Below are 10,993 nucleotides of genomic sequence, written 5' to 3'. Positions count from 1 at the left end.
ATATAAACAAATGAAATAAAAACTTTAGGTGCTAGATTTTGAACAGAAAATAAGTTACAAAGAAATATATCTGTGCAACACAGTCTATTAGGCTAATTATTCCCTTTTTGTTTAAGGGGCAGTCCTTGATGGGCCAGACCCCTCTTCGTGCTCCCCAGTGCCCGCTGCTTATCATACGGACGGACGGTGGAACATATGGGTCCCGGGGCAGCGGTCCAAAGTGACGGGTCCTTTCAGTAAGTCAGCACCACTGATAATATTAAATCCAACATGCTTATAAAGGACTAACCATCTACAAACACACATGGTTCTATGCTGTAAAATGGGAATATTGTAAGCAATATTATATAATTCGCATTGGCCACCACATTTCTAAAGAAAGATATAGCCTACATGTTGTCATAAATGTGTCTTGCATTTGTTAACTCGGCGAGAATGCTACGTTTTTAGAAGCTAAGCATGGTGTTTAATTTTGTTCAAATAAAATTATTCGTTACAACTAGTGTTAAAATACATATAATCAATAAAATACAAGCATTTCGCGGCACCTGCTTTAACATCTACTGATCTGTGTACGCGACAAATAAACGTTGATTAGATTTGACTCATCTTATTTTCAAATATGCAAATAAACGTAGGTCTGCAATGAATTGCATATATTAAATTAACTGGGGAAATAAGTTTGTTTGAAATATATTAAACATGTTTTTTTTATTTTTTTTATTTTTTATCCCTAAACCAAAAATAGTAGAGGAAAGGCGTAACATTTCTCCACATCTATATGCTGAGAGCAATTTGCGACATGTCTTTATGTCCGATAAGGAAAAGATAAACATGAAAAAGGCGAAGGGGGGCATTAGGCAGCTGATCAAGTATTGTAATGTGATAACGTTTAGAAATAAATATTGGGTTGAGTTTGTTTTGCAGTAGGTCTAATAGTGTAGCAATGTCTCGTCTAACACTAGGCTCCAAGTATATATCATAGGCCTATCAGACATTTTTCTTCCCCGACTCAATCAGTTTCCTATTTCATTTCCTCTCCTTAAATGATCCAAAAATTGTACTTGTTCTATTTTGTTCCCAACATAAATGTGTGTTATCTGATTACTAGGCTACTATCATTTATATCCCATGTCGTATCATTGTGTAGCCAGACACACATTGATTCTAAAATAATCATCATATTGGAACTCAAAGCCTAAATTAAGCATTAGTCAAATTTCCATCAGTCAACTTATAAGTAACTTAGTATGGCTTCTCTAGTTTAGAGGGATAGGCATATACAATTTGGCGATTAGCCGTATTTAGAATGCAGCGAGTGGCTCAAAATTGGTACCAAAATGAGTTCAAAGAAAATTTACCTTCAATAATGGATTTGGAAACGAATCTGCTGCAGAAAGTGGTTGTTGTCACTGAAATAATGTTTTGATTAACTCAGTTCTTACGAATTAGCCTACTCACGTGGAATACCCTGTGTACCCCAAATCATTTATTTGGGACGATACCATTATGGAGCCCTTGCCCTTCAGTTTACCCCACCCCGCAATGTATCAAGTCAGAAATAACTTATTTGGTCAATCACCGCATGTCAGACAGTTATAAAATATCGTTTTATTTTTTTTTCATCATAGCATGTTTCGTTCATGTAGGCCTATACATCATTTGTTTTGATTGCACTCATATTCTGCATACAGGTCGACATTTGATTGGAGATATTGATTTCTGACACACCTTAAAATGTACATGATGATAGTTCAGGAATGACATCAATAAAACAGAGGACCAACATTGACAATATAGGGCTTTTTCTCTCAATTCCTGCCACCTCATCTCCCATCCTCTAAAAACCTCATCCAGTGTCAAAATGGGTAGACTATTATACCATTAGGATTGTCATTTGGGTATTTAGGGGTCCGCTAGTTTTGTTCGGGTTTTGGAGGATTCAGTTGTGAAAGAAGGCGTTCAGTTCCTCGTACACGGGCGCCCTGTCATGGTGTAAGTGAACGTCATGAAACGGCGGCGGCACGTTTTCAGAGTGCGCGGAACCGCTGCGCGCTCCTGAGGGGCCGAACGCTAGGCCGTGGGCAGCAGGTGCCCGAGATGCAGACAGTCCAGAATAGTGCATAGCATAGTGATAGTTCCTGTCTGCATCCGGTGACACAGACTCCTGTTGCCTCACGGAAAAGTTGCCGTTGACGCACACAGGCGGACTGTGATGGCCCTCGTAGTCAGGGCTGCTGTACTCCGGGGAGACGGCCCCTGGGTAGACCGCGTCGCCATAGCCGTAGTTATGGGTCCTCATATGCCCACTGGAGCCGGGTTGGCACTGAGGGCTAGACAGACGGGGACACGGGTAGGAGTAAGGGTGCACGGAGAAAGAGGAGTTGGGGACATGGAACCGGGCCCCGTCAGGACACTGCTCTGTCAAGAAGTTCCGAGAGTTGAGCTGCAGACAACCAGCAACTAGATTCGTGGTGGGCTGGGATAGGCCCTTGCACAGTGTCTGCACGTAGGATACCACGTCTGGCCTTTTACCATTGCGCAATATCTCTCCGAGCGCCCAAATGTAATTCTTAGCCAGTCTCAGCGTCTCTATCTTGGAGAGTTTTTGCGTTTTGGAATAACATGGGACTACTTTACGCAAATTGTCCAGTGCAGAGTTTAAATCGTGCATGCGCGTTCTCTCTCGTGCATTGGCTTTTTGACGCCGCACTTTGGAGCGCTCAATCCTTGCTGGCGTCATCTTGCGTTTCTTTGGGCCGCGCTTTTTGGGCTTGTCTCCCCCCTCGTTCTCATCCCCGCAGTCCTCATCGTCGACGTCATCGTCGTCGTCGTCGTCATCCCCAGCCATCTCGGACTGATCCCGGCTGCTTCCTTCTCTGGCGTCGCCGTCATCCAAGTCGTCGTCTTCCAGGTGACCCAGGTCGTCCTCCTTGGTTTTGGAGTCCTCGCCCTCGCTGTCGTCCACCCAACCCGAGATCTTCTGGACATCCGGCAGAACCTCGCTGAATAGCCTTGTCAACATGGTGGCACTGGAAAACATCGCAAGACAGATGAGAACTAAAGGCCTAGAGAAGCAGTTTCAGACAGTGCATAGGTGTATAGGCTATGTATTATCCGAATATAGATTTTTGTTTATACAAATGTTGATTTTGATTGACAGACGAGATGCAACAAAAAAAGTAAATGGATTGAATAAAAATACTGTGAGAGAATAAGGGTTATAGGCATATAAGCTATAATAGTTGAATGCAAAGTTCTAAATTCCTTTAGACCTAAGTGTGCACTTGAGCCAACTTCTATAGGCCTGTAATATAATATGCCAATGTAATAATAAGAATACAATGTATTTGCATAAAAACAATACTTTTAGACATCTTGTTCATTCATAAGTGTAAAATTACTTTGATTACTCGTCAAAAATAACATATTATTAAATATTTCAATCTTAGTTGCCTAATTAATTTTGTTCGTCCTGTAGGCTAATTAAAGTTGTAGGCTAACAGCTGTAGCCTACATTCACACATTTGGGGGGTTTCTGTTGCTATAGAGGGGCGACAGACGCGACCCAACGAAAGCTCTTCCCCAATTCCCCGTGCACGTGCCTTGGCGTGCCCTCTCACAGCATGTTTCTGCGGTGCTGGTCCTATTATAAGGTCCCACGGGGCACATTGGCCGTCGGGTAGACCCATTCACCCCATTCCGCATCCCCCCACTATTTCTGGCCACATTCCAACACAGGCAGAATAAATTGTGGAATTTTCAAATATACTCATATATGAACGCTAATTTCTGATAATAGTCACGCTTTACTTAATTGTTATTTGCATTGAGTTAGAACCATTTCCACGCATATGTGACTATCAAGCAGATTCAGTTTTCAAAAAGATTTGTGGAGGAGGGTATCAGGATTGGGAAAAAGAGGATAAAATCAGCTGGGGAAAACTACGCTAAGAGTTAGGCCTAATTACAATTAACAGGTTAATTATGTGTAAGAATACAGATTTTCTACTGATCGAAATAAATAGAAAATCACGATGCTCCTCAATGAATTGATAGACTGAGAAGTATTCTACTTCGAAACAAGAAGCTTCCATTTCAACTTGATTTATTCTATTGGTCTTGGCACAACAGGCTCCAAGTCCACAATACATCATGCCAAATAAATTCATTAATCTATCAATCTATTTTAGATAAATCATTCAACCTTGATATTAGAAAATAGTTCTTAAATCACTTTTAGAGTTCCAAATATTGTGATCATGTTAAGAAACACGTAATGCCTCTTGTAGATTAATGAGCCCAGCTGTGCATGTTAGTGCGTGGATTTATTTTTCTAATCATATAAGTACAATGTAATTAACGCAAACCAATACCTGTCAATTAACCTACATGTAACTCTATAGAGAATCACTCCCATAGTGCTCTGCATGGACACACACACACGCACGCACGCACGCACACACACACACACACACACACACACACACACCATGATTTCCTTTTATTTCGATTTTAGGTTCTGTCCCGAAATGTCTCCATTTCAAACGGAGATAAGATTTGAGGGTCTTTAAAGTGTCCCAACCCCCTCTCAAAGCAAATGACACTGCTCCATCGATACGCCTGCGATATGAGTAGAATAATGCGTGTAGATCTTTAGGAGAATGTATGTCGAATTGATAGTTTATTAAATGCTTAGCTAGGTTATTAAATACAGTCTTCCGCGCTGTGGGATCAATCCCCTTCCGTGTTCGCATTAAATGATAGCTCCAATAAAGAGCTGGGAGCAGGATTAAATTGTATCTTTGATTAGATCTGCCACACTAGATAGGAGATAAAACAACGAGGAGAGCAGCCTTATATCGCTGAACAATATAATTCGATGATTGCCCAAGATAATCAGTTTTTTCTCTAACGATAAATTATATGAAATAACAAATGTTCCATTCGACATTTGTGTAAATTCTCTCGTTGGTGTTAATTCCATAATTCGTTTCGGACCATCCCAAAATATGCAACCTACCGCCGTCTTGGAGCTCGGTGAGGGGCGAAAGCGCGTTTGTTTACACCATCTCCGGGTGGCCAGTCCAAGTCCACACCCCTCCTGCACGGACACTCCAATAGGTGCGGCTGTAGCCTAGCTTGATGCTTCTTCGCTGTGCTATCCCTACCCCAAACGCACAGAGACAGTAGTGTGGCATCCTCTACCAGGGCTGGGTGGGTTACATACCAGTTATGATGCCAGGCCATATGGCTGGCACGTCATTGGCAAGAGCCATCACATGAGCGCGGGTGATTGACATGCGCCCGCATTCACAGAGATTGCATTCCCGAGGGAAGAGGGATTCGCCATCTGTCACTGCGCTCGCGCTCACACAGCCAGAAAGAGAAGGAGAGGCAATGAAAATGGAAGGAGAAAGATAGTAACAAAAACGGAGAGAGAGAAGGAAGGAAATGTTCTCGTTTGATGTCGTTTTGAAGACCGATTTCACTTCTATCACAGCATAACAATGGACACCCATTTATGAATATATTTAGGCCTAGCTATGCATTTAGGCTAAATAACAGGGATTTTATATATCACTGCTTCTTAAAATCAGATAAAATATAGAATCAATGTGAATTGCACACCAAACCAAAGAGTAAACCATAAAGACCACCAAGGTACAATTACTTAAATGAGTCAATTGAACCAAGATAATCAGGGCTGTGCTCTGAGAGAGCCCCCTAGCTTAGAGATACCCACACGCCTGGCAGGACTAGTGGGCATGGATACTGATGGGTGGTGCCCAAGGTGACACAGACAGACTCACCAGAGTGCAGATGGAGGACAAGGTGGAATGAAAGAGGGGCAAAAAGAAGACTGAGCCGACATAGAGCGAGAGGTCGACCATTCTGTCAGCGTTGTCACTCAATGACAGGGCACTTAGAGACTGATGTGTGGCTTTAATTTCTCATCGCCAATGCAGTTCATTTGAAGAATATATATTGAGAAAAGATTAAGATCTTCAATAGCCACGCATTCTTTGTGATCGTTCAAACTCTGAACCGGGCAGGGCATCCATCTTGAATTGGAGAGGGAGACATACGGACCCGGGTGTCCAATATGTGGCAGCATGCATGGCGTAGTGAGTGAAAAAACAATGCAACAATAGCTCTATTCATTTCAATGTGATAATATTGTATATGCTGTGTTGTAATAGCCATGGCCTATATACTTTTCATGATAGCATGTCACAGAGCATAATAAATAAGAAGCATCAATGCAGGACACTCAGGAAGTGCTCCGCTAATGTTGACATGAAATATTTTCAAAGGAAATCATATGAATGCCAAAATGATCTGGTTTATAGCTATTGTCAAATATTCTCAGATACAGGCTTTGAGGTCCACAGCACTGCTGGTTTTCAATCTTCCCCTCTATTATGGGACTGATACAGGCCTGTATGGGAAACCAGGTGAGTGAACCCTGTGGACAATCAAAGACATTAAATCAATCAATTAACGACCAGACAATAAGGACATAGAGCAGTACTGCAGACCACAAGGCTGGGAGTCCAGAGCAAAAAAAGAAAAGAAAATGAGAAACCTGTCCACAGCAGTGTGTCTAGATCCAGATGCTGGTTTTGGCAGGAATCACTAAGTATGGAAAACAAGTGACATGTTGTTAATCTATACTCTTCGATGGGGAAAGAACCCAAATAAAGCGAAATCAAGCTTGATCGTCTTTTACGACTAGTGAGCATTTCTTATGCTCCAGGACTCCCTGGAAAACAGTGGCGATTGTTACTGAGTGGACCATCCTGGCGAAATAACTCAAATCAAATGAAACGATGAGTGCTTGTTTTAGATACTTGGGGTAGGCCTATATCTGTCCTGGTATAGATTCATGTCCTGCAGGAAATGACTCCGGCTCTTGATGACCATGGATGAGGGTCTACAATACTTGCGTTTTTATTGGGTTATCTCTTTGTAGATCCTCCAGACCTGTCTGCCTGTAAGTTCCAAACACCTTCCTTTTTGCTTTATTACATTACCCTTACAACAGATGACGCTGAATATTGAAACACCTCATGAATAATTAGTCATTATTCTGAACTAAGTTTAGTTATAGCCTATGTTTTGGGCAAGATGGGAGCAAAGTTAAATAGATGGCCAAGATGCTGGTATGACCAAGGTGCAATTCACCTCTAGGCTATTTCTGCTGGTTGTCATTGTGTGTGTGTGTGTGTGTGTGTGTGTGTGGGGGGGGGGGGGGGGGGGGGGGGGAGTGTCTGCCCAAAAGTGGATTACTCTGCGGCTGCCAGCTTTAGGATACTTTTTCTTAGAATAAAATAGAATAGACTAGAATATATACTTCCTTGTCCATTTGAGAAACAGAAATGTGTCTTCTGCATAACCAAACCTCCTCAAATATACACACATGGGGTGGCACAGGGTCAGCCACAGAGCAGCACTCAAGGATGTAGAGCAGTTTCGGTGCTTAAGTGCCTTGCTCAAGCCCACCACGGCAGGAGATGCGACATGGTTCAGGTTCCCAGAGTTCAGCTTTTAAGCTCGGCCCTTAACCTCTTGGCAGGTGGTTCTCAACCTTTTCTGTTCCGAGGCCCTCATAAAATGCTTTCAGAAAATCTGGGGAACCCCTACTTCAGAGATGACATTTTTATGTAAGAGTAAATTGTGCTCGGTATTCGTTGTCAATACTCAAAATATCAAAATGAACATTGCTTTTAATTTGGTTATACCTGTTAAACAGTACTCTCCTATCAAATGTGAGATATCTCAGGCTTACTGCTGTTATTTTCTACTTGTTAGTTTTCTACCTGGCTTTTCAGAGACCACTTGAAAGCTCTCTGAGGCCCTCTTGGGATCCTAGGCCCCCTAGTTGAGAACCTATCCCGCAAACCCATTATCACCAATGCTAAAATAAGATACAGTTGATGTCGGAAGTTTACATACACCGTAGCCAAATACATTTAAACTCAGTTTTTCACAATTCCTGACATATAATCCTAGTAAAAATTCCCTGTTTAAGATCAGTTACGACCACCACTTTATTTTAAGAATGTGAAATGTCAGAATAATAATAGAGAGAATGATTTATTTCAGATTTGATTTCTTTCATCACATTCCCAGTAGTTCAGAAGTTTACATACACTCAATTAGTATTTAGTAGCATTGCCTTTAAATTGTTTAACTTGGGTCAAACGTTTTGGGTAGCCTTCCACAAGCTTCCCACAATATGTTGGGTGAATTGTGGCCCATTCCTCCTGACAGAGCTGGTGTAACTGAGTCAGGTTTGTAGGCCTCCTTGCTTTCACACGCTTTTTCAGTTCTGCCCACAAATTTTCTATAGGATGAGGTCGGGGCTTTGTGATGGCCACTCCAATACCTTGACTTTGTTGTCCTTAAGCCATTTTCCACAACTTTGGAAGTATGCTTGGGGTCATTGTCCATTTTGTATGAACCATTTGCAACCAAGCTTTAACTTCCTGACTGATGTCTTGAGATGTTGCTTCAAAATATCCACATAATTTTCCTACCTCATGATGCCATCTATTTTGTGAAGTGCACCAGTCCCTCCTGCAGCAAAGCACCCCCAAAACAGGATGCTCCCATCCCTGTGTTTCACGGTTGGGATGGTGTTCTTCGGCTTGCAAGCCTCCCCCTTTTCCCTCCAAATGTAACGATGGTCATTATGGCCAAATAGTTATATTTTTGTTTCATCAGACTAGAGGACATTTTCCAAAAAGTACGATCTTTGTCCCCATGTGCAGTTGCAAACCGTAGTCTGGCTTTTTTTTATCCTTGTTGAGCGGCCTTTCAGGTTATGTCGATATAGGACTCGTTTTATTGTGGATATAGATACTTTTGAACCTGTTTCCTCCAGCATCTTCACAAAGTCCTTTGCTGTTGTTCTGGGATTGAGTTGCACTTTTCGCACCAAAGTGTGTTCATCTCTAGGAGACAGAACACGTCTTCTTCCTGAGTGGTATGACGGCTGCATGGTCCCATGGTGTTTATACTTGCGTACTATTGTTTGTACAGATGAACGTGGTACCTTCAGGCATTTGGAAATTGCTCCCAAGGATGAACCAGACTTGTGGATGTCTCCAATTGTTTTTTGAGGTCTTGGCTGATTTCTTTTGATTTTCCCATGATGTTAAGCAAAGAGGCACAGAATTTGAAGGTAGGCCTTAAAATACATCCACAGGTACACCTCCAATTGAAGCTTCTAAAGCCATGACATAATTTTCTGGAATTTTCCAAGCTGTTTAAAGGCACAGTCAACTTAGTGTATGCAAACTTCTGACCCACTGGAATTGTGATACAGTGAATTGTAAGTGAAATAATCTGTCTGTAAACAATTGTTGGAAAAATGACTTGTGTCATGCACAAAGTACATGTCCTAACCGACTTGCCAAAACTATAGATTGTTAACAAGAAATGTGTAGAGTGGTTGAAAAACAAGTTATAATGAATGCAATCTAAGTGTATGTAAACTTCTGACTTCAACTGTATGTGGCGCTAATAGTCTATGACTCTAATAGCCTATGAATGCATTAAAGTGTAATATGCCAGTTGGTGTTCACTGAGTATACCAAACATTAAGAACACCTTCCTAATATTGAGTTGCAGAGCCCCTCCCCTTTAGCCCTCAAAACAGTCACAATTCGTCAGAGCATGGGGTCTACAAGGTGTCAAAACCGTTCCACAGGGATGCTGGCCCATGTTGACTCCAATGCTATCCCACAGTTATATAGTTGGCTGGATGTCCTTTGGGTGGTGGACCATTCTTGATACACACCTGGAAACTGTAGAGTGTGAAAAACCCAGCAGCGTTGCAGTTCTTGACACAAACCGGTGTTCCTGTCACTTACAGCCATACCCCGTTCAAAGGCACTTGAATGTTTTGTCTTGCCCATTCTTGCCCATTCACCCTCTGAATGGCAATCCACGTCTCAATTGTCTCAAGGCTTAAAAAGCACTTCTTTAACCTGTCTCCCCTTCATTTACACTGATTGAAGTGGATTTAACAAGTGACATCAATAAGGGATGATAGCTTTCACCTGGATTCACCAGTTCATTCTATGTCGTGGAAAGAGCAGGTGTTCTTAATGTTTTGTACACTCAGTGTTTAAATCAGCACATTTGAGCACTGACTCTGTATATGATGCATGGGTGACATCTAGTGGTCGTATACAGGTACTTTAGTAGTATACCTACACATCCATCACTGTGAGGCCCTTTTTACATTGGCAACAAGACTGGTTGATACCACCACCAGGGTTGGGGTTAACTGAAATTGCAATTCCACATTTTTGTCATACAGAAGCATTGAGGATAATTAGAATTGGAATTTCAGTTTATTTCATGAATTGACTGAATTGAAATGAAATTGAACCCAACCATGACCATGACCAACAGCGGTTCAATTTTTCTGCATGGTGAATTGTATAGGCCTAAATGTTCATAAACACAAACCGAACACATGATTTTTAAACATTGTTCTCTCTCTCTCCTCTCTTTTCCTCTCTCTCGCTCTCCCCCTCCCTCTCCCTCTCCCCTCTCTCTCCCAACCCTTATCTTTCACCCCCTTTCCATCTCTCCCTATCCCCCCCCCCTTCTCTCTGTGGATTAATCCCATCAATTTGTGGCCTCTCTCCTCTCCTGTCCTCATTCAGCAGAGTCTGTGAATCTGTGAAGATCACCATGGTTGCATCCCAAATGGCACCCTATTCCCTATGTAGTGCACTGAATTTGACTTGAGCCCTATGGGACCTGGTCAGAAGTAGAACACTTCATGGGGAATAGGGTGCCATTTGGGACACAACCATCATAATCACAGGACTGACAGAGGAGGAGGAGCAGTGGCAGCAGTGGGGTAATCTCTGTATTTGGCCATTAGTTTAGAGTGATGAGAGAGACCTGCTCATCGTGCCCCCACGTTAACCTCGTGCCTGCTCTTATCAGCTTATGTCATATCCTGGGT

The 10,993-nt window shown here is 42.2% G+C and overlaps 1 protein-coding gene across 1 annotated transcript; it reads right to left on the bottom strand.

The window, feature by feature from the left end:
- Positions 1-1,605: 1,605 nt before the first annotated feature.
- LOC139367525 (neuronal differentiation 2) lies at positions 1,606-5,250 on the bottom strand. Its single transcript, XM_071105771.1, has 2 exons — positions 5,024-5,250; positions 1,606-3,032 (listed from the first exon to the last, which is right to left on the bottom strand). Exons 1-2 carry the CDS (start codon positions 5,248-5,250, stop codon positions 1,943-1,945), a joined length of 1,317 nt encoding a protein of 438 aa, XP_070961872.1. The 3' UTR covers positions 1,606-1,942.
- Positions 5,251-10,993: the final 5,743 nt, after the last annotated feature.

The sequence above is a fragment of the Oncorhynchus clarkii genome, chromosome 16 (assembly GCF_045791955.1).
Source record: "Oncorhynchus clarkii lewisi isolate Uvic-CL-2024 chromosome 16, UVic_Ocla_1.0, whole genome shotgun sequence".
In the NCBI taxonomy this organism is placed as follows: domain Eukaryota; kingdom Metazoa; phylum Chordata; class Actinopteri; order Salmoniformes; family Salmonidae; genus Oncorhynchus; species Oncorhynchus clarkii.
This window is presented reverse-complemented; position numbering and strand designations above follow the sequence as displayed.